At 42.1% G+C, this 26,363-nt stretch overlaps 2 protein-coding genes across 2 annotated transcripts; one reads left to right on the forward strand and one right to left on the reverse strand.

Annotated features, from left to right (window-relative positions):
- Positions 1-2: 2 nt before the first annotated feature.
- On the reverse strand, positions 3-13,425 carry mms19 (MMS19 homolog, cytosolic iron-sulfur assembly component). The gene is made up of 31 exons (XM_056365371.1): positions 13,228-13,425; positions 12,649-12,697; positions 12,173-12,273; positions 11,833-11,918; positions 11,626-11,700; positions 11,232-11,301; positions 10,799-10,927; positions 10,566-10,627; positions 9,584-9,670; positions 9,413-9,487; positions 8,985-9,062; positions 8,598-8,736; positions 7,602-7,756; positions 7,327-7,405; positions 6,533-6,658; positions 6,326-6,407; positions 6,073-6,170; positions 5,717-5,878; positions 5,218-5,373; positions 4,960-5,056; positions 4,278-4,380; positions 3,876-3,953; positions 3,645-3,771; positions 3,430-3,536; positions 3,279-3,335; positions 2,942-3,128; positions 2,750-2,832; positions 2,470-2,634; positions 2,142-2,201; positions 1,595-1,695; positions 3-1,445 (listed from the first exon to the last, which is right to left on the reverse strand). The coding sequence occupies exons 1-31, from the start codon at positions 13,313-13,315 to the stop codon at positions 1,415-1,417; spliced, it is 3,093 nt and encodes a 1,030-aa protein (XP_056221346.1). The 5' UTR covers positions 13,316-13,425; the 3' UTR covers positions 3-1,414.
- Positions 13,426-13,619: 194 nt separating this feature from the next.
- On the forward strand, positions 13,620-22,654 carry ubtd1b (ubiquitin domain containing 1b). The gene is made up of 4 exons (XM_056365373.1): positions 13,620-14,621; positions 21,151-21,378; positions 21,577-21,734; positions 21,910-22,654. The coding sequence occupies exons 1-4, from the start codon at positions 14,540-14,542 to the stop codon at positions 22,159-22,161; spliced, it is 720 nt and encodes a 239-aa protein (XP_056221348.1). The 5' UTR covers positions 13,620-14,539; the 3' UTR covers positions 22,162-22,654.
- Positions 22,655-26,363: the final 3,709 nt, after the last annotated feature.

Here is a 26,363-nt window from a genome sequence, read left to right on the forward strand (position 1 = left end):
CGTTTTGTGTAATTACAAAGAAAAGTTTTAATGACATCTTAAGTTAGACATTTTAAATATTGTCTATTTCCTTGGCATAAGTGATGTGAGGTCCAAAGTCAGCCAACCTTACTGAAATGATTCAACATTAATTATGATAGAGCGTCAATACTTGTTCAAATATTGAGCAGATGTTGGACATACCGTTCACATGACTTACAATCTCAATTCATTAATGAACACTAATGTCAACACAGATTTGTATTATGTAAAATTAATCTTAAAATTTCACCCAGTCAGCGGAGGTGTGACACACCTGGAAAGTGTTTGATTCTCGTCACCTTGCGAGCAACCGAGGGGCAATTGGCACATCCACATTTTTTCCCCCTTGTCTTTACAACTCCACCCGGCTGGTGCAGCAGAGTGACACAAATCAAACACACCAGCTGCTGCTGCTAAGACATTACTGCTCAGTTACACATTCATCCAGATGAGAAGATACAAGGCTATCAGTGCCTGCTGGGTTCAGTGCTTCATTTTGGCTTCAAGTCCACGTGTTTGTTCGCAGTGAAGTGGAGATCTGTGATGTTGCTCAGTGGTCCCAAATCTCTAAACGGTCATTAAGTTTAATAATAAAAAAAACAAATTGTTGCCACCGCAGTTCAGGAGACCACTCATCAACTACAGTCCATGAGCATTGCAGTGTCTTTTCCACTGAATGTATGTACCGTTTACTTTTTCTCTTCATATAGGAGCTGACACATACGAAGTGCGTTCAACAACAGCCATTTTGAATTTTAGATCTTAGATATATTTAACTTTCTTTATATCTAGAATCAGCTGATGAAACTTAAGTTATTTATGAAGAAAACATACTAAACAATCAGTCTGATTTGATCATGATTTCTGGGAGCTCTTGTGAAGGGCATTTATTTTGTGATTCAAAATGCACTGTAAAGTAAATTCTTTCAAATTATACACAACCAAAATGTCCTCACAACTGAATGTGACGTTTTCTGCGATATGTAGAGAAAAAGACAACGATGTACATGAGGTGTGTTACACATTAATATTAATAAACTAGTCATTTTCAGTCTTTTAACTTAGACTACGCTCCACAGTCAGTCCATATTCTCTTACTTGTGCGTTCATGGAGATATAGGTGCTTACAACAAAATCCTTTCAGTAAAAAGGGAGAGAAGATGGAGGATGGAGGGATTCTGGTTGAAAAGGAAGGTAGGAAGGGTAGAGAGGTGCTGGAAGAACCATAGAGTGGATGGGGGAGAGAGAGGGACACACTGGAAAGTTTAACCAAGGAGTGAGAACTCGGATCCTGGGTACCTGGTCCTGGAGACTGAGGCTCCCAAACCATGTCTTCTTCCAAGTCCAGGGGAGGTTGGGTGGGGATAAAATGGGTTGTGTTTGAGGAGTAAAATCACCTTCCCCCAGGACTCCCTAAGAGGAACCTATGAGGAAAATGAAACAGAGACAAGTTCAAGTGTAGCACCAAATACAAAGCAGTAATAGTACAGTTTGAGGTCAATGATAAATGTGATGTAACGTGATTTCAGATTTGTTGAGGACTAAATATCCTCTGATGTGTCTGTCTTCTTACCACTCTGCTCGTGCCTGAACCGCCTCGCTCCTCACCAGCCTCTTCTTGTCGTCCAGGGGCCGGGCCAGAGCTCGCAGCACCCGGGCCCGAAACGGCAAGATCTGAAACAGCGACAAATGTTGAATGACTATTTGCTTTTCTTTTTGTTATTACAATTTTGAATTAATATAATTCCTGGTGAAAGGGATGTTACATGCCGCAAGTTAGTCGTGGTCATTTAACAAACAGGAAGTGACTTATCTGTAGTTTAAGGTGATAGAGCAGCTGAGTCAAGACTCATCAGGACACAGCACTTACTTAACTTTGTTCATGGGCTTCATGTTTAACCGGCAAAAATAATAATTAGTACACAAATATAAAAACTTGAGTAAAAACCCAAATGACGGAAGTGGAGGGAAATTAAGGGCCGGAATGTTTTATTTTGAAATTCTTCAAAGAACCATGTGGGTGAGTGAAGTTCCCTCAGACATTATTTTTCACTTGTGTGTTGGTCAAGAAGAGACTCGAACACTGAGATTTAACAGCTTGACAAAGTCTTGAGTTTTACCTCATGTTCAGGGAAGCGGGAAAGGGCGTGGATGCAATGCAGGGAGGCGATCCTGACGGTCTGCGAGAAACAAGAAGCAAACAAAATAGCGTCAAGAGCTCGGGCTTATTAACAGGTTCATGCTATATAACAGGTCGCTCCATTTGACTGGTTAAGATACAGTATTATTCTGGTTTTGGGTTAGGGTTAGGTTTTTTCAGTTTGCATGTGAGTTGCATACTCTTACATTATTGATTACATTCACCTTTAACACGTGCTCTTCAAAATCATACCAGTCACAACAGTAATATTGAATAGGAAACACTCGGGTATACGGCGTTGCACTCACCATGGTTGGACTAGAGATGAGAGCCAGCAACCTGCTGACCAAAGCCTCCAGCTGCTGTATGAGAGCCGGTGGTGGGTCGATGAGAACGGGTTCCAGACAGGACAGAGTGGACAGCTGAACGCCCTGATCGGGGCACGACAGGGCCTCCAGTAGCAACGACAGGAGCTGGACGGGGACAGCAAATAAAAACTTGGTCATTTTCCAAAAAAAGCCACCGGACAGCGAGTGTCAGCAGAAGTTTAAGTGGCGTTTGAGTAAGAACTGTTTCCTGTTTACTCACCGCTGGTAGTTCAGTGACTTGAACCTGCTTTGGCAGTTTATTGACTATGTTGGACAGAGCCTTCAGGTAGTTGGGCTTCTTCTCTGCAGAAAATACAGACAATGAAGAAAAGTTATAATAAATAAAGTCTAAAAAGTTTAAAATCACGACATAAATCTGTCAGAATCTCCTGGAAGCGCTGTGGCCGTGTACCTTGCGGCGCAGCGTTAAAGCCCTGGACCAACTTTGCTGAATTCTCGCTGAAGAAGCGCTGGCGGTACATGATGCGAACGTCGGCATGGCAACTGCGGTTCAGAACGTCAGCAGAGTCGCTCATCAGCATTGAGAAGCTATCGGCTGCCATCGGCCCCAGATCAGCATCATCGAGCAGAGAAAAGAGCTTCAAGAACACAAGAGTGTAAGATGTTAGCAAGAGCAGGTGTTAAACTTTACATTGACAGAATAAAACTAGATAAATAAATTGTCATAAAGCACAAGGTCAAATAAAGTGTTAAATAAAGGATGTCGCTGAGTGAGTGACAGCATCTACCTTGTCAGTCAGGACAGTGGACAGAGGGTGGTACCGGAGAAGCAAAGCCTTGCCCACCTGGAGACAAAAACAATCTCACTGCATTTGCTGCTTCTAAATTTACTGATTGATGGCTTATAATAAAAAATAAGTAAAACAGCGCGATTCTTACCCAGATCAGGAGGGTGAATGCCTGAGTGCGTACAGGTGAAGATGTGGAGTGCAACTCTTTACACACTTTCTTCATCATGCTCTGAATCAGGCTGTGAAGAGAATCACCTGCAGAAAAAAAACAAACCGTCACCCAGAGCTTCTATTTGACAAGATGAAGCTCTTAGTTTAGCCACAAAAACCTTGTGATTCCTGAGTTTGAAGTTACAAACTGACCCTCCGATCGCTTGTTGACCAGCCCAGCAAAGCACTTGGCGGCAGAGGTGTATGACAGCGGGTGGCTGCAGGTGCAGCTCATCTCCTCCAGCTGTGACAGCAGCTGGTCGATCTGGGGCACCTCCACCTTGACGGCACACGGAACACGGTCATATACAGCTTCAGAAACTCCGACAGTGGTTTTGCAGACTTTCAATAAAAGCAGAACTAGGTGATGAAGATGAGACTCACACTGCGAGGTAACGAACACACGCAGCCAATGAGCAGACAAACCATCTGAGACTGGCTCCACGAGTCCCCCTGCTGCTTCTGGGGAAACATTACATTCTTCCACAATCACAATTTTCAGGAAACAGTGAGACCAGGTGCAAGTCCTTAAATCAATAACCCCTAAATTAGTGCTGGGAAATATAAATGATATGAGGTGTATGGATAATAATTCTGCAATACACTCACATTTTTATGATACTGTCTTCAATAACAATGATGTATTGTTTAATTTAATTATCATTATATTACACAGTGAGGCAGCGATGAGGAATTTGTTGTATTAGCCAAATATAAAGAGACAATATTTAAAGCAAAGAAGAAACAAAAACACACTCATACACACACATTCCCGTACATACAGACCTTGAGCAGCTGGATTTGTGAAGGGAAGGAGTTGTCAGGCAAAAAGGAGACGTCACCGTCCAGGAAGAGAGAGACAGCCCGTGACGCTGTCTGTCCCGCCAACCTGAGGACATGAAACACCCCGAGAGGAAACCACACAAACCTCATGAAAAAATGCTTTTACAGCACAACAGAACAGAAAAATCAAAGTGATTTGATTGAAGACAGAAAAGTGAGAAACAGACAGGAAACGGTCACATATTCAGGTTTTCTATTTACAAGCTTGAAAAAAGGATTTGAGAACTGATTTAAAACTTAAAACAGCAACAAAAAAAGGTGATAAAAGCAGCTTGTTCCCAACTGGCTACGGTGTCACAAGGTTTGAAAAAGCAAAAGATAAAACTGTTATATCATTAATCCTGTTGTAAACCTACGATATATAACACTTATCTCTACATGACATCCTTGACAGACTACTTAAACAGTGCAGAGTGACACTGTCTAGATGTGTGTTGATCTAAAATCTGACACTGTTTTATTGGATTTCTTTGTGGTGAAGATTTTCTAACACTCTGAACTACAAAGATGTGATGTTTCCTAGTGTGCCTTCGGTTTGGGCTCAGTAAGATGGGACAATGTCAGCATGGTTACATAAGAAAAGACAAAGACAGCAAACCAAAAATGGCAGAGAGATAGTACTGACGTTGGCTGTAGCCTGGAGCAGGCGGTGCTGATGACGGGGACCATAGCAGTCAGGACCACCTCCTCTACCAGAGGACTACGACCAGAGGACCCCTCACCTGCAACACATGAACCAGTGGGATGTTGGCGAGAAACAAAGACAGTATGAGGTCACCTATTAAACATAAACCAGGAACTATCAAAATGATCGAATGATATTTGAGGCTGGGGGTGAAGGATGAAGGATGAAGGTGAAACCCGTTCAGGGACTGCGGCTCACCCTGCAGTGCTGCTTGGAGTGCCAATGAGAGCAGGCGCGGGATGATGATTTCATGGAAGCATCGTCCTGTCTCCTCAGTGTCTTGAACCCGCTCTGCTATCCTCTGGAGGCTGCGGCACGCCAGCACCACCTCCTCCACCGAGAAACAGACGCTACCTGAAAACAACAAGAAACGAAACGACTGTGTCAGTCACATGTCTTAATTTATTGAGCCTCTACAGGACAATTCATGTGGATTTAAAGCTCAACAAATGCAATAACATGCATTCATTTAGGGCTGAAGGAGATGCCAAATTTGACAGGGTACCATCACTGTATCATACTTCCTGTCTTGCTTGACCATCAAATTTCAGGAGAGCAACTGATAGATAAACAAAACCATTCTTATTTGATCATGGATGAACCAGTTGTGGCTTTTAAAAAGTCTAATATTCTGACGAGTTCCTTGTCACAGGTCATGATGTTGCTCTACAATATTAAAACCAGAGGAGCATCTTACCTTTGTGAGCCGAGCCGAGGACCTCCAGGAGGACAGGCGTGCTCTCCCACACAACACTGGGTTGGGTGGACACCGCCGCCAGAGCAGACAGACACCGCTGACGCACTGCATGATGGGAATGCTGCTCAGAAGCTTCTCTGTTGCTGTCTTGATCCATGGGCTCTGAGCAGAGGAGAGAGAAGAGGAAAAGTCTGGGTCAGATATTTCATTATAATGATCAAACGTATTGATGCCAAAGCTGAGACTCATACTGATGCAATCAACTGTTTTATTTGTAATATTTATACCTGAATTAGTGATTTGAAGAGATTTCTTATCATTTGATGTAATAGTTTTAGTAGAGGCTTTTCACTTACCAGCAAACAACTCCGTCTTTAGTCTCGGGATGAGTTTAGTGATAAAGACTGCTGGGTGCAGCTCTGCTAAGGCTCCGGCGCACTTGACCACAGCCAGACTGGATGCACAAAGACACAGGGAGACACGATTCATGTTTAGTTCAACTGCAAGATCTTGATTCTGGATTTTGTGATTTTTAAAGATAAACGGAAAAAGTAGCAGCACAGGAATCAAATGGGTGATAGATGAAGGAGAGACGAAAGTTCAGCTGACCTGACTCCGTCATCATCCTCCGTCAGCAACAGTCTGGTCAGGTGATCTAGAGCCAGCTCAATGTCAGAGTCCAACAGCAGACCTGAGAGAGAGAGAGAGAGAGAGAGAGAGAGAGAGAGAGAATTTGTAACATTTGAGACGGTGCTGAATTTCTGACAGAATCCGACTCCGTTGTGAGCTTCACTTTTGAAATTGATCGTATCTCACCCGGTCGCTGCACCAGTGAGGTGAGCATGGAGGTGGCTGTGATCTGCAGACTGGTGTTAGTCTCTGTCAGAGCTGAAAACACCATGCTGCACAGAGACTCGCGGAAGGCTGAAAACACTCTCTCTTCTGATGTGCAGGGAAGAAACACACAAAGAAACACACAAAGTTAAAATCTGGGGTTTGTTACGACACTTTGAGGAAACTGTCCCGAGTCTCCATGGTGATGTACACGCAGAACCTGAACAGTTACAGTGTTGAATGAGAGAGAGCAGATAAGTCTTTTTGAACTTTATGATAAACTATCACAGCAGAAACAAACACAAACATTAGCATTACAGTACATCTGTAAAACTCATGACTTAATGTTGAGAGACATTAAACTACAGCAAGCTTTTCTCTCTCTGCCATCTCACACAATGCTTGTAAAACCTATGAGTTTCAGATATCCAGATGTTATCAGCGTCCACACTGAGGCAGAGCAATAATTCAGAAATATTGTTGATAAATGTTTCGAGGAAAATTTAATTTTGTGGAAATAAATTACATCTAAAAGGACAAACTCGTTAAAACGTGGAACAAACGTGACAAATGAGAAAGTACAATTTGATTATATGATTATCATCATTATTTAGAACATTTTTATTATTATTTCTTGGCGTCAAAATGCAAAATCATGAATCATGATCCACTCATCATCAATACAGGATGCAGCTGTAAGATGAAGACGTCAAACCCGACCAGCCTGCAGTGGATCTGACGCGCCGAAGTCGAACATGAATGAATGCAGCACTCACCGCTCTCTGAGGCCTGGCTGGTTTTTACTGACTGGATGAATCGCAGCACCACCTCCAGTAACGTCCGTCTATGGGAACACTGGTCAGAGAGGAAGAAGTCAAGTCTCTTTGTTTATTGTAAAGTTGTTGTTTGCTACAACAAGAAAAATAAGCTCAAAAAGATTGTATAGATGTTCAGATTTAAGTAAAAGCTCCACTCTCCCCATCAACAAACAGCCATAAAACCCTGCTCATATTAAAGTAAATAAACATCTGGATGTGTTTTATTTATTTACCTGCGTTCTGCTGCTGTACTGCTCGATGAGCGAGGGCATGACTGCCGCTGTTATGATGTGGCTCGCCCTGTTGGAGGCGCTGCAGGCGGCCTGCAGCAGCTTGGCGCTGGGCCACACCAGCTTCAGGTCCAGCTCAGACAGGTGGTGTTTGCAGTCTGGAACAACATCACACACTCTCGCTTTTAAACAAGATCCCTGGACTTTCACTACAGATGAGATACTGAGGAGTCGGTTTCCTCACAATCTGTTGATTCATTTCTTTGTTTAGCTGCCGACTTGTGGGTGTTTTATTAAAGTTGTCTTAGTAGAGAGGGATTTTCTCTGCCATAAAAAGCAGCTCACCCTATAAAACTCTTTCTGGATTCTGAATTCTGATTGGCCGAAAGGTGTGGATTTAGAAAAAAAAAAGACAAGTTTACCCAAATAACAATGACATATGTGTTTGATTGCACCTATAAATGAATGTGCCAGTATTTATTGATCTGTGGGGAAAGACAGCAAAAGTCAGGCTAAGCTAAAGATTTGGGTTAAAAGGGTTATTTGTGTAACCAACAACAACAACCTACAAATATAATAAATAGCAGAATAACAGCTTTGCATTGGGTGGCTCTTAGCCCCTGTATCATGCATTACAACCGTGGTATAACAGTGTGATATTACACACACTAACTGCACAGACGGTAGAGTTACAGAGGGAGGACAAACAATTTTCATCGGTATATCAAGGCGTATTAACCATGCAAGTGTGAACAGTCATTGTGGTACAGTTTCCTGCCCATCTACACAAGCAGCGCTACACTGCAGAAGACCCTCCCATTACCACAGCGTTGACATATTTCATTTGCTGCATCATTTTTAGTCAGTTGTTAAACAAGTTTTTTCTAGTTTTATTTTACTACAGCTGTATCTCCCTGGTAATTTTGTCTTGTGTTTTGACATGTTTTTATTCACCTCTAGGGTTAATTTCAAATGTTATGTGAGATTTCAGCATTTCACCTTCGAGAACCATATCCAGGAAGGTGCTGAGGGAGTCTTCAGAGTCAGAGTTGAGGACTGAGCGAGACAGACAGGAAGTAAGTGCGGTAAGAGCAGTGAGGCCTGCAGACTCAATCTTCTCACTGGATGTCTGAAACACCTGCAATGACACAATGAGGGGGAGTTCAACTTCAGATACTGTAACCAGTTTCTTTACTCTGGTGTAGATGGTTAAACAGTCTTGGAAAACTTTATTTTGATGCACTACTGTAATTGAAAACGTGTGATTTCACTGCCTGCCGCATACTTAGACACATATACAGACGTACGTGAATCAAAATCACATGTGGTATTTGTATAGTCACAGTAATAACACTTGGTTTTCATATAAATCTGTTTCTAACAAACCTCTCTGCGCAGTGATGCCCACAGTCCCTCGAGGAATTCTGCCAAGTCCTTATGTTCATACTGTGACACACAGGCGGTCTGGAAAATATAAATTGTTAGCCAGGTACAACTTCTCTTAAATTTTATACTCTCAACAAGAAGTTTTAGCTTTAACCCTTTACCAGTACATCACTGCATCAAACTTATTGATAAGTTATATTCATATATATATATATAACCCTCTGCTTTTAGCCTCTCGGCACCTTGTAGTTGTAATAGTTGCCTGTGTTTCTGTTCTTAAGGGAATATCAACTGTAAATCATTCACATTAACCCAGACAGACTTCTTACAGCTGGGAATATGAGATGGGAAAATGCTGAGTTAAATGTTTCTATCTCCAGCTCCACAGGACAGGAAAGATTTTTTAGAAATGAACTCAGGAATCTCACCAGAGTCTGCAGCGAGTCGTGCTTTGCGCTCTGAACGTCTGAGTCCAGCTTCTCAATGATAAGAGGCAACAGAAACTGTAACAGTGCAGTGACAAACAGAACAAAAACACTCTTTAGTGCCTGACAGCCAACTCTTCTCAGGTCATACAGGTTCCATTACAACGGTCCTACCTCAGCAAATTTCGGTGTCCCGGTGAGGACGGCCCGCAGCTCCTCAATTAGTTCCTCTTTGGTGATGCCGTGGGGGTCATTGGCAGGCTGGGGTGGATGAGTGGTGGTTAATAAAACACACAGAAATCATAGATGCACATACACATTTTCACACACGTAATGAATGTTAACAATCAGTGGCCACTGGCAAAGCAAATTCAATGATTTTCATTTTCTTAGACAAATTTCCTTCTATCACAGTAGCTCTAACATTCATGCAAACTTAAAAATAGTCGATGAAACCTGCAAGAATATCAATTACATTCTTCATTTAACATTAATTTACGAATAATACAATGCTCAATTGATTTAAGGTAATTAGTAGTTAATTTTGAAGGCAGGGAACAAATCCGAGAGAAGATGGTAGTACCTTTAAAAACTCCTAAGTGAAAACAGTTTCTGGGTTTTAATGGAGAGCTTTCATTTCTAAATTAATGTTTAAGTGTCTTAATACTGCTTCAGAGATTTCTCCATGTTGACAAAGAAAAAAATACTACAGAATATTATTTAATCTGGGTGAATCAAGCACATTAGTGTAGATGGTTCATTCTTTGCAGCTTCTCATTTTGGTTTCGACTGGTGAAACAAAATGAATTTAAACTTCCAAAAGACAAAATACTGACCTTCATGTGAAAGACCAACTAGGCATTTTAAGATTTTTGTGTGATAACAGAATGTCAGTCATCGGATTACAGAAAATACAACATATCATATCAGCAGTGCTGTGGTTTGCCCCAGAGTCATCAAACGATCACAGAGATGTGATCCTCTGTGACGCAGCGAAGGGAAAGATGCGTGAGCAGATGAGGACGGAGTCGCTGTGTTATTGTTTTCTACAGAGCTCGTCTGAGGTCACAGGAAGTCAGTGATGACATTTCTGTCTGCCACGCTCTGTTCTTTCATCAGTTCTCGGTCCAAAGCAGCTGAGTAAACAGGGACTTACTGGGTTGAAGTCGATGGGGAAATAGCAGGACGTCACTTCAAACAGCTCCTCTGCGAATTTACCTGAGACAGCAAACAGGAAATTAATGGGAGGCCATATAGATAAATACCCAGTTAGCTCAAATTCTGAGAGCTTGGGTTGTGCATTGGACAGTAACGGGGTTAGACAAAGGTCAGGGAGGGACAGAGATAGAAAGGACACAACAGTCAGAGAGGCGCGGTGTTTGCTCTCACCTAGATCGTAGCCTCGGTGGATGATGTTCTTTGCAATCTGGAAGGCTAACAGTAGGTTGCGAGGATCCCTCTCTCCATCCATCGACTGGACAAAGCCAAACACAAAATCTGTCCCCAAACCTTTCAGTTCTGCAGATTAATCAAACAGGAAGACACTAATTTATTCAGTTCTGTTGAATAGCTTACAGAAAGCTGACACAACAATTTTGCAGAGCAGTGACAAATTCCTACAAGGGTGCAGACACCAAGCTGGAGGAATTGCACCACCAAAGACATTTTTAGCTCTTCCTCAATATCTGAGGAAGTTCGGGGCACAGTCTCACCAGCAAACCATCCCACAGAGGATTCATTGTCTGAATTGTTGAACAGAAAAAAACAAGTGAATCAATGGCAAGCAACCAGACTAAAAACCCGCACAGTATGTGTCTCTTACCAGCCTCTCTGGTCTCCATGAGGTTGATGAGCATGTTGTAGACACACGATCTCTCAGCCAGCATCAGAGACTGGAGGAAAAAATAAACAGACCAGAAAAGCTTTTTACCCACAATGCCGAGATTTAAGAACAATTTAGTATAATCCAGTTTACCCACAAAGTTGAATTAATAAAAGAGGAAGTAGAACAGAACACAGAGAAAACAAGAACATCATCATCACAGAAGAAGCTTGGTGAGATATTGCACAGGTGTGTGTTTGTATGTCGGGCCTAAAGAAACAGTTAAACACACGGAGCCGCGTCACAACAAAAGACTTCTTTACATAGATTTTTGTTACATAAAACCAGTTTGCTGATTTAAACATCTTTACTGTAACACAGTGTCGAACCTCACCTGTACATGAACATCCTGGAACAAAGACCTCAGCATAGACACAGCTGAGCCAGGAGGCAACACTGTACATTTTGTCTGGAAAAATCACAAAACACACACATGTTGCTGTCACATCAGGAACTTCTCAAAATGACTCGAAACGAATTAGCTCTCAGTTAATCTTGTGCAGGATGTGTCACTGAAAATCTATCACAGACAGACACTCACCAGAGCTCTGAGCCCCTGTAAGACAGGTGGAGTGATGACGTAATGGTCCTTTAGACGGTTTTCATAGAAAGCAATCAGCACTTCCACTGTTGAGAAGAGGGACAGGGAGACATGCTACTAACATATCACTTTCTGCATGGATAGGTTACTGACATTGAAATTAAAGTTATTTTCCCCCATTGTTTCCATTCACTGCTATTAAATAAGAGTTTTGCATTTTACAAATACCATTATGATACATTTAATTATGACGGTTTGCTGATACCCTTATTTTGATAGGGTATCTATTGGTCTAGAAAAGGATCCAAGACTTTGACAAACTGACAGAAAAGATGTGTACCTTCTGCCTCTGTAAGATTTCCATAGCACTCATGCAAAACCTCAGACAGCAGCTGGACTCCTCTGGCTCGAGTGTGAGGCTGAGAACTCATCAAACTCAGTCTACAGTCAAAAAAATTAAGAAGGAAATGAAGCAGACGGAATATTTAATGAGCACTTCTAATTGATCTTATCCGTTTCTTTTTTATTGACATTTAATTATCATTTTGACATGGTGAAGTGTAGAACAACAACAACAACTATGTCAGAACCTTATAAAGACTTAATTTCAAAGTCCATCATGGAACCCTATTATGGTTTGGTGATATTATCATAATCTTGATATTTTTCAGTGTCATGCATGTGAAATCTCCCACCACCTCCATTCTCTCACAAAACTAGAGAGATTGCATAAGGGAACAAAATGACACTGCAGCGTGGCCAGGCTTTAATGTTTTTATTATTGCTGTGATGTTAGTGAAGGTGTTGACAGCTCACCCCAGTGCTTCCACCAGCTGCAGAACTGTAAACTGTCCATCTTTGACACCTGAAAATACAACCAAGTTTAGTGAACTATCATAAACGCTGTCACGAAAACCAACCACAGACCCACACAGAAAACTGACCTGACAACACATTAATATAACAGAGCTATCTCTGGTAATAAACTACAGATTACACAGCAGCATCGGCGAGGTTCAAAGGTACAGAGTTCATTGACAGGATGCTTTCAACCGGACACAAACACAGCAGCTAGCAAGCAGCATGCGGTTAAACCACAACGAGCTAGTGGTCAAATTCACAGCAACAGTCATGTGACAGCGCAATAAAACACTAGGGATATATTCAGTATGTGCTGGTATGGTGACAAACTGAGCAGACTCTTGTCGCAACTGGTGTTTTTGTGCCATGAGGTCGTAACACCACACAGGATGTTGTGGCGCTAAGTTAGCTAGTTAAGCATCATGCCGTGTTGCGCATCGTCGAAGCGGCAGCTCGGCAGCCCCAACAGCGTTAATTTCACGCTGCACTGTCCTTGGAAAGACGTCAAGGAAAATAAGACGAAGACTTATTTACCAGTTGCTGTATCTTTGGCCTTGCTGTCTTGTAGTCCCGAGACAAATTCCTCCACCAGAGACAACAGCAAGGCACTGTCCGCAGCCATCGTGCCCCTGTACCTCAACTGAAACTGCGCGTGCGCAAAAAGTTAGTGATGAAACGCAAAACTGGGAAATTTTACATAAAGTTTTATAAAACAGTGCCGTTAACAGACAGCACAGTGTCAAATTGAAGCCATGTGGATTGTGTGAATGTTGCTTGAAATTTAAACGTTTGTTAGAGGTAGAAATAAAAACTGCGGCATTTAGGTTTTGGTGCTGCCTTCAGGTGCTGTCCGAATTCTACAACACTGCAAAGAGTACAGCCTAGCGAGAGTGGACTTCTCCGTAATATTCCCGATGTACGTCATCTGCCCTTTCACTGGAGCAGGAAGTGCTTTTGTAATGTTTTTGAACAATTTTAGATGAATTACTACCAGTATCATTAAAAATACTATAAGCGTCAGAGACAACGTCGCTGTGTGTAATAGACTTCCGTTGGTACTGAACTTATTTGCAACGTCGCCCATTCATAGTTGTCTTAACTCCTGACGTAGGGGAACACAACACCTGCATGCGTGCTTACGCTCAGGCGTAAAAAAGTTCGGTGGTGCTAGCTCCGCCGCTAGTCACCTTTCACCAGCAGAGAGGGAAGTAAGGTTTTGGGGGGTTTAAAGACAATGATCTGGAGACAACGTCAAAGAATTGAAGTTGTCCACCGAGGGCTTCGGGAAACTGTAACTACCTACCACATCTGGGATAAACTCATCGTGCGGGGAAAATGGTCACGAGTGCGCGGAAGTTTGTGTTTACTGATGTTGTGGTAGCTAGCTGGCTGGCCCTGTTAGCTTGTTAGCGCAGAAGGTGCGCGCTGCTTGCACTGCTGGACATCAAGATTTCCAACTAACCCAACTTAACAGGAAGTTAAACATCACACATGTTGCTGGTTATATCGTAATATTTAAAACAGATGTTACGGCTGGCTGTTGGTTTGGCTATCAAACTCTTGTAGCGTTAGTGCGGGCCACGAGCTTTGAATCTTGTGGGGTCGTATCAAACACAAGTAGCACAGATACAGAAAGAGAGAAAACGCACATCGAACCCGCAGGTACAGCTCAGCCCTGCGCTATCAAACATCCAAACGATCTCCCTTTTGCCGTTACGGATGACATCAGGCTTGCAACTCCTGACCTGCGACCCATCCTCCCAATCGGACCGAGTTCATCGTCTTTGTCCGTGATGGGCCCCCTGCTCAGCTGGTGAGACGCGTGGAAACGATCTGCAGTCTGACCATGGGAGGATGTGTGGGGAGATACTGGGAAGGCTGGGAGGACACACAGAGCCGAGGCTCGTCCAGGAACGGTGGACGAGGAGGTAAGACCTCTGTGTGTGTGTGTGTGTGTGTGTGTGTGTGTGTGTGTGTGTGTGTGTGTGTGTGTGTGTGTGTGTGTGTGTGTGCGTGCGCGCTCCTGTAAATCATATGAATTTTTGGACTGTTGTTCTTGCAACACCAGTGCCTCCACGTTTTTTTTCCTAACTGGTGGCACTGCAAAATTCATCCTGCTTTGTCTGTGTGAATCCCTGCTGTGACAAAAATGGCATCTGACATTTGACAGCTGTCCAATTCTGCTTAATTGCATGTACACCCAATATAAGTGCACAGTAAATGCACAAAAAAACTACTGTAGGTGGTTGAGACTCACTCTATCCAGATGTATTCCACTCCTGAATCTCAAGTGACCACTTGTTCATTGGTTTCACTTTTGTTTTTCTGGAAACTCCATGCACCTGAAGTAAACAGGACTCTGTAGTAAAGGACACCTTTCCATTCACAATGCACTGCATATCTTCTCACATAAAAGTGCACAACGGCATGCTTGGACCAATGTGTGCACAAAGGTTTAGCTCATGCGTGTTGATTAGATTGTGATCATATTGTACAGTTTCAAATAGTGAAGTGCCTGCGATAATATCTTGCCCAACTGCAAATAAAGGGGAAGGATGTTGACAGGTACCAGTTTGCATTTTGGGTAGGCAGTCAGGTTGCTGGAGACACATTCTTGGATATGAATGCAGTGCAGTTACAGTTCACCTGAATGCTACGCAGCTTACATGTTAAGACCAGTGTGTTTGCCCCCTCAATACTCCAGTCTGATGCTTTTTCTTGGGAGACAGTTCCTTTCTTGTTTTGCCACTGCACAGTATGTGGTGTCCCTTGTGCTATTTAAGTTGAGCACTATGTAGACTGTGCCATCTCAGGCCCCATTCCTAAGAGCGATTACAGCCAAATTCACCTACACTACACCCACATTTGCCTGACATCGCAACTATAACAAGGCTGACAATTTTCTCACCCAGCAATTTCAAGACTCACTCTTAATCCCACACCAGCAGGCCTCCTGGGGCAGCTGCTATTCTAACACTGGTAATATGGTAGCCCTGTCAACATGCAGTTAAGGATCAAGCAGGATATTGTGGTTACTGTAACTCCCAGCAAAGTAGAGGAGGTTACATCGATTCCCCAAGTTGCTGATGTGCCGATTATTCACATCAGGGACTTGAGTTCATGTCCATTACCTTCCCGCAAGATAACATTCTTCCAAAGATAAACACTGGCAAACTGCCACATTTTGTTCTTTTACACTTGTCTTTGATAGTGACGGATGGAATTTGGATTGCTGCTTCAGCACTTAGCAAGAGTAAATGTTATATTTACAACCAGACTAAACTCAATGACGCAGGCGCCGCACAGCTGAATTGGCAGACAGTCTGAATTTCTGCATAGTTTCGACCCCAGACAACAATGTCAGTGATATTAAGCATGACCTTTTATGACAGATGGGGCGACACATGAAAATGTTTACTGTTTATTGGATGAATAAAGGCTTTGCAGGCTTATGAAAGTTGTTATGAATTCACCTAGGATGTGAAAAGACCATCAGATGCCTGTGAAGCTGTGGTAAAATCTGTGCTTCAGTAGTCAATCCAGCAATTGACCAACATGTTATTTTACTTAAAAACCAAATGGTGAAAAGACTCGTCAATGTGAGACTTATTTGAATTTCAGTATCTGGCACAATACCGTTCCCTTGATAGTGACTGTTTAGGAATCTTCGTGTCTGTTATTCATTTGGATGCAGGTTCTGTCCCCTTTGTTTCTTACTGACGGAAAGATTTTCAATTAGTCTCTTTCCAGCTGGAATCGTCTCCAGTTTACATCAGAACGACAGGATGTTTTCAAGATGGATTCCAGCTTTGGATCAGAGAGCAAAGGAGACTTTTTTTGACCCCAAGCCCCTTGGATATAACCCAGAAAGAAAATCTTATATAGATTTCTACAGGCCGATTATGACCTTTTTTAAATAAGTTTTCTGTCTTCGTTACTTGCCGAAGTGGCAGACGGAGAGATTATTTAAAGTCAAAGCCATCACAGCTGAGATTCCCCGGGTTTTGGCGGTGGTTCATGGTAATTTCCCACCCTGATTGGTATCAACAGACACTCCCTACTAGACCAGGCTGTGATCAAAAAGAACAAGTCATATCATGTCCTGCTGCGTCATTGACTGGCTCCTCTAACAGGACTGATTCTACTCTGCTTGACACACCCTCACACAGACAGCCGTGTGAGAGGGAGAGGCCAGGTACAACAGAACAATAATGTGGTATCTCTCCATTTGTCACAGCATGGGTTGATTAATTTCAGTCCTCGCCACACAGTGAAGATTTTGTCCTCATTTTCTTTGGATGAAACAGCTCTGTGGTTTTTGAATTCGAATGTAATGCAGGTTTCTGCCCCTTCATCGCGTCCCCTGAGAGATTAACAGAGGCCTTATTTGCACCCTCAAGACTGAGATACACTCTGGTAGAACAAGCTTGGACGACATGTCCACCGTGTCCGAAAAGTTGAGATGTTTCCACTTTCAGAGCAGGAACCTTTCTGAACGTCGCATGATAAGCTGGTGACCAGAGGGATTATGAGGCAGAACTGGTTGTTGTTGACATAAATAAACGGATACAGAAAATAAAATTAACATTATCAGGCTGCCAAAATAAAAAATAAAAACATAAATGACTCAATAAATAAGTATGCCACTAAATGCACCAAAAATAATGTTGAAAATAAATACAGGTATTAATTAAGTAATAAAATGTGACATGAACTGATATTTCTCTTTTAATTTGCTTCTGTTTATTTATTTACCTTTTGTATTAATTTGCCTATTTATTATTTTCATAATTGAATTCCCATTTTATTCATTTATTTATTTATTTACATATATATTTGGTGAAGTAGTGCAGGTAGTGTCTGTGTATCGACAGCAGATAATTCTTGTCACTTTAGCTTGAAACATTACTACTAATCAAAGTGGATGATAATGAATTTTCTGTCAGTTCTCTCTTAACCATTGACCCTGGTAATAAATGCACCAAATCTCAAAGCACTGTCGGAGATGTTCTGAGGAAATCGATGACGAGAGGCTGACTTTATCTTTAGCTGCAAAAAGACAAATGCACATGTTGTGGTGATAAAACGACCAGCTGTGAGGATATTGCCTGTGGGAATGTGGGTTTGTGTATGTTCTTGTGTGTCCAGAGGAAATGCAGTCATACATGCATTCAGTCTCGGTGTCCGGTTAAAGAGCGCACTTCCCATCTGTCCTCTCCCGTGTTCCCGTCCACTGATGTCTGCTGTTAAAAGAGCAACACAGAAAAACACCCCACATTAATTATTTGCCTCACGTCAGGGGAATGCGAGAGGCTGTTTTAAAAATGTCTTTACAGGGCCAAAGCAACGTTATGTGTTATGTTTTTTTTTCCCCAGAAACAGGTTATCCTTTAACAGCCACTGTGAGCCTCAGACAGCATCCACAAACCTCTCATATGAACCTTTATACCTTGTTTATGGTTCATTTCACACTTCATCACGTGTCTGTCAGGGCATTGCTTCATGTCTCTGTTTTGTCGTGCCATTCAATGAATCACTTCCCTTTTGTTACTGCCCGCATTTCATACACACTGTCCACCACGCCACACTTACTTCCATAAACCGTTGCTATTTCTTTAATTTGTATTTCTACCTCTGGGGAGCTTTTAAACATGGTGCAGGCATTCTTATTCCATATTTTCTTTTAGTCTAGCTCATATTTTACTATCTACAAGGAATCCACAATGAAAACACAAAGACACCGGACAGAAACAATACAAATCTTTAAAGAAAATAAAAAATCTGAGGTATTTTACAGCATGAGAGTCTTTTAGCTTCCTCACATCTGCTTGCGCCAACTGTGCAGCATGTGCACTCTTTACAGAATCTCCTCTGTAGATATCGGAGAACGTGTCGGTCAGAGATAACCAGTCAGTCAGCCCTCCCTTTAGGAGAGGCGAGGGGTAGCTCACAATACAACACTGTATTATTTTGACAACTTTAAATGTCGACCATCAACCTCAACGTCCTAACATATACTTAGTCGCTCTTTAAACTACGCCAGCTGACTTCCTTCTCTGCTCCCGTCATAATTACTACGACCACAAGAGGTCGCCTGACAATAAAATGTAACCATGGGTCTTGGTTAGCTGCTTGCACAGACGTTTTTACAGCCGCACAGTCTCTGTAGGTGCCGGTGCAGCCACAATGTATGTATTGTAGGAAAATACAGTTGAAACAGTTAGTGGTGTAGCCAGTGTTAAACCTCAAGTGTTAAAATTTCCTGTTTTTCCTTTTTATTGTGTTGGTGAAGTGGTTTTTCTTGGGTTTTAGGATTTATTTATTAATTTATGAATTAATTCACTTATTCTTTGTTTTGTTTTTTTGGGCCAAAACATTGTTATCTGGGAACGGTTGGGCATTTCTTACTGTTTTAGGACATTTTACAAACCAAACAATCATTGATAGATCAACAAAATAATCTTTAGATCAATCGATAATGAAAATAATCATTAGTTGTAGCCCTACAAGAAACAATCCCATTCAATTTTCCCATTTCTGTAAGACCTAGTAGCAAATTAGCCAGTGGAACTCTTTATATAACATTATATAAAGTATATATATTAGTATGAATAAATGCACTTCAGAAACATATAGACACTATACAAATATAGCCAACAAGAGGTGAAGCTTGTTTGAAAAGAGGATGCACGTATGGATAGTTTATTGTGTATTCTTGCATCAGGAGCTGAGATAACATACATTGCCTATGACCTACAGTTGAACATGTCTTTCGTTGTAATGTCTGGGAATACGGACCAAATCGTGTCGTCTTCAGACCCTCTCGCAGCACATGTCCACTACCACTTGAGTGATAGTGAGGAAGCCCTTTAGCTTCGGTCAGGATTCACACCGCTCCGAGTGCTAATCCTACACCACACCACGTCCTCCAAATTACTCCTCCTAAGCCGCCTGCACTATAAATAATTAGTTCGAAAGAAAGGCAACCCCTTGGACGTGTGCTGTCTCATCTGTACTCTTCTCCATTTTCCATCACTCCACTCCTCGGTGACTGGCACCTCTGCCTCGGGCATTTGTAGATGTAAGCTTAAGCCTGTTCACTTCCTACTGACGGTTTCTGTCTGACAACATAAGCTGAAGTGTCTGACAGTTGGCACTCAATTAAAAAAAAAACGTCGACTTTTGTAGCACAGAATTGCACCACAGCCTGTTCGGTTAAAAGAAAATGTTTATGCCAGCAACAACATAAAACTATTATGATAAATCATGGGGAGATGCATCGTCAGCAGGTAACCATAGCTGGCTGAACTGCTGGTGCATTTTTAAAATGAGGTCAGATGTGTTACTTTCCGGATGCTAGCCTATTGTCTGCGTAGACAGGTGAGTGTGTGACCCTCAGGTGTGGCTTCTACTCAAATAAGTGCTCTCCTCACCGAGGTGTGTTTTGTGTTAATACTAAGTGGTGGGAAACACGGTCATATTACATACACAGATATAGGCTAAAGATGCTTCATGCATATTGCAAACTCTGAATGACCTCCTAATTTTAGATTCGGATGACATAGTGAGGTGTGGAGGGGCGTTCTCTGTCTCTGGTGACAGCTAGCATTTCTCTCTGACGGCAGCTCTGTTTAGCGCTGCCAAGTGATGAAAGCACGGGATGTGAATTATATGGGAACATCATGTGGTTTGTTAATCAATCTGCGTATTCTGTGGTGTTTGAGTTTTACTCAAATCTCTCCACTCCATCCTAATTGTACACGTTGACAACAAATAAAACAATAGTAAATACAACACTTAAAGGTGCCGATAGAGCAGTGGAGCAAAGAGTGGGTCCCTCGTGCATTACACATGTTTGTTACACCTAAAGGAAACACACAGTGCACAGAAACATAACGTTATATGTTCACCTGTGTTGGTGCTTTCAGGCGCCTGTTACTTACAATGGAACTTTGTGTTTTCCCTTTAACAAACGATGTATATAAAAATCAATGCACATCTCCTGTTATTGGTCAAATGCAAATACTTTAGCATCACTGGACAAACACGCAGGCTTGCATTTATAAGTGTTGGATATTTTTTTAATGCTTTTTACACCCTGTATGTCTCTGTGTTTGTCAGTTTTTGTCACTATCTATTATTTGCAGCGTCATTGTGGTATTCAAACCACTATTTCCATGCATTACACGCTATCTTGTATGTTGCTGTTCGCTGCTTCCTGTTTTTGCTTCATCCCCTGTCAGGCAAATTGCTAAAATTGTTTCATTGCACTTTGCTTAACACAATTTTAGTGCCTCCAATCAGCAGTGATCATATTAGATCAACAGAAATATCAAACGCTATTTCCTCTGGAAAAATACTGACAAATGGCAGTTCACAGGCCGTCGCAAATTTGAAGGAAAAAGTGTGGTGTCTCTACCTGTAACAGTCCTCTGTGGCTTTTCCTTTCCATCGCAGGACGTAACGAGCCTCTGAAGAAAGATCGACCCAAGTGGAAGAGCGACTACCCGATGACGGAGGGCCAGCTACGGAGCAAGCGGGACGAGTTCTGGGACACGGCGCCGGCCTTCGAGGGCCGTAAGGAGATCTGGGACGCTCTGAAAGCCGCCGCCGTGGCACTGGAGTGCAACGACCACGAGCTGGCCCAGGCTATAGTGGACGGAGCCAGTATCACACTGCCACATGGTAAGAACACAAAATACACATTCACAAAAACCAAATAGTTCGTACTCATGTCTGGGGGGAAAAGACAGTGATGGACTCAAATCCACTGATATACATCAATCACTGGCTGATCCACAGTGAACAGAACTTATGTATAGATGTGCACAGAATAACTTGACCGTAAGTTTAAATAACAGCTTGCACTCGTTCCCTCTCCAGGTACTCTCACAGAGTGTTATGATGAACTCGGGAACCGCTACCAGCTGCCCGTCTACTGCCTGGCTCCACCTGTCAACCTCATCTCAGAACGCAGCGATGAGGACCCCAGCGACAGCCCCGAGCCCCCCGCAGCACCCAAAAAGGAATTCCAGCTCAAGGTACCGAACACACTTATCGGGTTGTTTTTAAATTTCAGCAACTTACACCCGACCGCTGACACGTTTCATATGTTATCAGATGTGTTAATGTCTTAATTCATAGAACCCCAGTTGTGCAAGTTCCTGTCTTGGTTTATCCTTGACAGACAAATTTTTACCTGTGTTCCCCGTGTAGGTACGACTGTCCACAGGTAAGGACCTGCGCCTCAGCGCCAGCATGGCTGACACCATAGGGCAGCTTAAGAAGCAGCTGCAGGCCCAGGAGGACATCGACGCCACCCATCAGCGCTGGTTCTTCTCCGGCAAGTTGCTCACAGACAAGACGCGGCTGCAAGACACTAAGATCCAGAAGGACTTTGTCATCCAAGTCATCGTCAACCCGCAGGCCCTCCGAGCCCCGAAGCCATCGCCCACCTCATCTGAATAGCTAAGAACAAAGAGGACAAGTGGAGAGGTGGTGCAGTGGGTGGCAGACACTAAAGGACCAGAGGTGCCTCCTAATGCTGGATTGAAATAAAACTGTGGAGGTACAAAACTACATGAGGGAGAAACTCTACAGTGCTGCTTTCTTTCATCTACCACGTGTTGTATTTTGTTTTGTTTTTTTTTTTTGGGGGGGGTGGGACGGGGTATTTTGGGTTGGTCTTAACGTCAATCCAGTCACCACACTAACTCTGGAGATCCTCTTCCCCTTGTCTCTCTGAACCATTTGGAATGAAAGCAGAACTCGTGCTGATGAGCAGCCTTTTCAACCGCAGACAGACGCTGCACATCACGCTGCACATGCGCTGCCGTTTTTCTCTGCACTGATGGTAACTAAGTGCCAATGGAAGAAATGCAGAAGTGTCTGTGTTGGTTCTAGAGCACATTTCTACTAGGACTGCACTGCAATCCTCTACTCCTCCACAGATACAGGAAGGGAAGGCGAACATTTCTTGTTTCCCTTTTCTTTTCTTTTTCTTTCTTTTTTTTTTTTTTCTTTTATTGAGGAAATAATGTAATCTGAGCTTTTTTGCACATTTGAAGATTATTACTATACTTTTGTGGTAGTTTGTGTGCCTTCTACATGAAACAAAAAAAGGGTCAATGTCCTGAAAGATGCTAGTTTTACCACTAGATTAAGCCTTCTGTATTTTTTTAGATTCAGGAACTCTTAGATTGACCCAAGCTATAACTGCTGCCTTTTTTCTTTTTGTTTTTTTGTTAGTTTTTTTTTTTTTTTTTTTTTAAATGATTTCACGAATCTTGCTGAAAAAACATGGTGTGTGGGTGCTGGCGTGTGTGTTTGGGCAAAAGGAATATGTATTTTAGCCATATGATACATTTCAGTTTGACATAGCTCATAGACACAAGACTGTTTCCCTGGTCTACAAGTCATAGCTTTGCAATCAATCATATCATACTGTCTAAGGAATTACAAATTCCCATGCAAAAAAAATGATGGTCTTAAATTGGTCTTATTGATCACTTAATGACCCCCGGACCACTAGGGGGCAGCGACACAGCCCTGATATAATCACTTCAGTTGCTTGGGGCACCTGATGAATGTAAATCCAGTATTCATTCACCTTTTTTATCCTCGATATGGTTTAGGAAATTATAATATTTGTCACTTTTGTTCTCTAGATGTTTGACCTTCTTCACCAGCATACAGATGTCTTAGAGTGAGCTGGTTTGCCAGAAATGGCTGCCAACAAGTTTTATATGCGGGGGGTTGGTGAGAGCCGTTAGGACTTGACCATATGGAGCAGTGAACCGAAACAATGAGCAGAAAAAGCTGCGGATTTGAGCGTCAGTTCTCAGCAGATCCAGCAGTACAAACTTTACATTACAGGAGTTATTTGTTTGTTTGTTTTTTTGTTTTTCCATTTAAAAAATATATATATATATTTAAAGGGCCACTTCACTGATTTTAGATATGAAGATCAGTTTACATTACATGGTTAGTACTACTTTGCCTTCAAAACCAAAAGAGGTGTGGAATTTCAAAGATGTGGGCGTTTAACATTTATTGGAAAGGGTTGAAACAAATTTATCATTTTATTTATGTTATAACTTCTTTTCTTCAATTGACAGCATACTTTGAATCCTGTACCACCACATACACATTAGACTTTACTTTTGTTTTAACCTCTGTCTAGGTCGGTAAACACATTTAGAGTCTTTGCACAAGCCATTCTGCCTGACAGTTAAAAATGTTTCTAACGAAGCAGTAAGCTACTGCCTTTTTTTCCTTTTATATAGTTGTACAGAGACAAACAATGTCAGTGTGTGCGCCGTGACTCTGACTGATTGTTGTTGTACAGCAAAGATTATTGTTTTGAAAGGAAAAGCTTTGTCCAGGTTTGTCCCCAGCCACAGTGGCTGCCAGAACACAGAAACATGTCGGCCTCGAACACGACTGCCCTGAAATGATGCCGGCAGCTCATGGCGGACGTTGCCATTTGTCCTGACAGTCTGATTGGTACGAACGCATTAAAATACAGTGGCTATATTCACACTGCAGCTGAAAGTGCACGGTTTAGATATATCATGAGTGCTGTGCTGTGAACATCACAAATATCCACTCCAGACATTTATCGTACATTTGACTTACATGGCAAGTCACAAGGTCATATGACGCGACAGAGAGAGAGAGATGGCAGTAATTGGTATTTTAGGAGCCCTCTGAGTTTGGTCCATATTAATGGAGGCAAAGAAATGCCATAATGATTTCAATTTTAAAGGAGCTATTTGAAAGTTTTGGTATTGCTACATAGCTAGCGTTAGCATTAACAGCTGTTTACTTACCAGTCCAGTAGAAACGTTTCATGTTCAGTATCGAATACTATTCCTTCACTCACTAAGAGCTGTCTCCAGCGCTGAAAAGCCGATGTTAACTCTTCTTCTGTTTCTATTTCTATCACTTCTTTCCTTCCACTGAAGCTAGCTTGCTAACCAGCTAGCCCGACAAGACAGCGTATTCCGCGGTGGAGAAAACGTACAAATAACCCCTTTTTTAAATTGTGAAATTTAATCACTGCGGAATACTTTTGTTGTTGGATGTTGAAAATTAAATACCACTGAATTTATAGGACTGAAATATTTTAATTTGAAAACAATAACTGAATTTATATGGTTTGAATTATCCTCTGAATTAATTTTACTTTATTCAAACGACTTAAACTTCATTGTTTTTCATTGTTACACACATTTACACACATGGAAACTTCAAGTATCCAGGGTGACTGGCAGAATGTAACCTGGTAGGACGGAGGTCTGATGGCTAATAGATTATATTCGGATGGTTCGTTTGTTTGGTGCCTAGATTTCCTCGAGCGACTTGAGTTTCTGACTTTACTTGAATTTCTCTGACTTACTCCGCTTTTGTCCATCGCCGTCACTTCCAGGTCATGTCGGTGTTAAATGCGTGTTATAGCTCAGAATAGATCAAGGCCTGCTTTGTGAACGTAGCCGGCGTTGTACCGCTGATGGACGCACAAGTCTGCGGCTCGATGAGCGTTGTTTTCATTCACTGCTCCTGTTGCACAGTTCTCCAGCAGTTTGATCACTGAGGAAGTGAAATAGTTCGAAACCTAACTGAGCCACACCCAAACACATCAAGAAAAATGTTTGTTTTCTAACATCTTTTCTATACAGTTTCAACTTTAAAGCTCATCACAATCACCCTGTTTTTTTTGTTTTTTTATTTACAGGACCTTTTTTTGTTTTTGTTCTTTGCTTCCCTTTACCAATGGTTCTTTTGGGGATTTCTTGATCATTTTATGCAAACTTGAATAAGCATCATTTTTCTCTGTATGTGCAATACAATAGACATAGACCTCATATCTTCTTTTTGGTTCTGATAGATTTCATAGAGCACCAGCTATGAGTATTGTTAAAGTCATGTCAAGCGACAGGTACAAGCCTGCTACAATCTGACGCCTGTGTCGACTGTTTCAAATGTTCACGTTTGTCACTTTGAAATGTATTTCTAGTCTGATGCCTTGACCGTTCAGATGGGCTTTCATCTTTCACAGACAAAATATCTAAACATTAAAAATGCCTACACAACTTTTCTTCCCCAGTGTCCATTGAGCATTCTGCCCTGCACGTCTCAGCTGTGCAGGTCAGGGTGTCATTGAGCCTCAGGTTGGGGAAAAGCTCTGCTGACGACTTTATCGATGGCGTCTTACAGCATCCTCGCTGAAGTGAGCCGTGGGTGGGTTTTTTTTTTTATTTTTTGTGTCATCTTGCGTCTCTGACTGTCATCTCTCCCTGTGCTTCACTGGCATTCGCCCTCTTTTTAAACTCAATGAAGTAACGTTGAGCAGAGGTTATCGTATCAGGTTAAACTTAAAGGTACATCTTAATGAATTGTAAAAGGGCTTAAGGAACTTTTAAGGTGTCCCTCAGGTTGCAAACTAAAGAGAACTCCAGAAGGAAGCCCCTCGTACCGTGCTGTAAAAATTACCAAAACCAATCCCCGTCCCACCAACAATTCAATACAGTGACTCTTATGAAGTCACACTCACAGCTAAGGAGAGCTCTCTGTTTTAAGGGAAGGCCCCATGAAAAATGTGCTATGAAATGGATGAGATCTTGTTTTTTTTTTTTGTTTGTTTTTTTAACTGATGGTTGCATGTGTGG

This window comes from Seriola aureovittata, chromosome 21, assembly GCF_021018895.1.
Source record: "Seriola aureovittata isolate HTS-2021-v1 ecotype China chromosome 21, ASM2101889v1, whole genome shotgun sequence".
Taxonomy (NCBI): Eukaryota; Metazoa; Chordata; class Actinopteri; order Carangiformes; family Carangidae; genus Seriola; species Seriola aureovittata.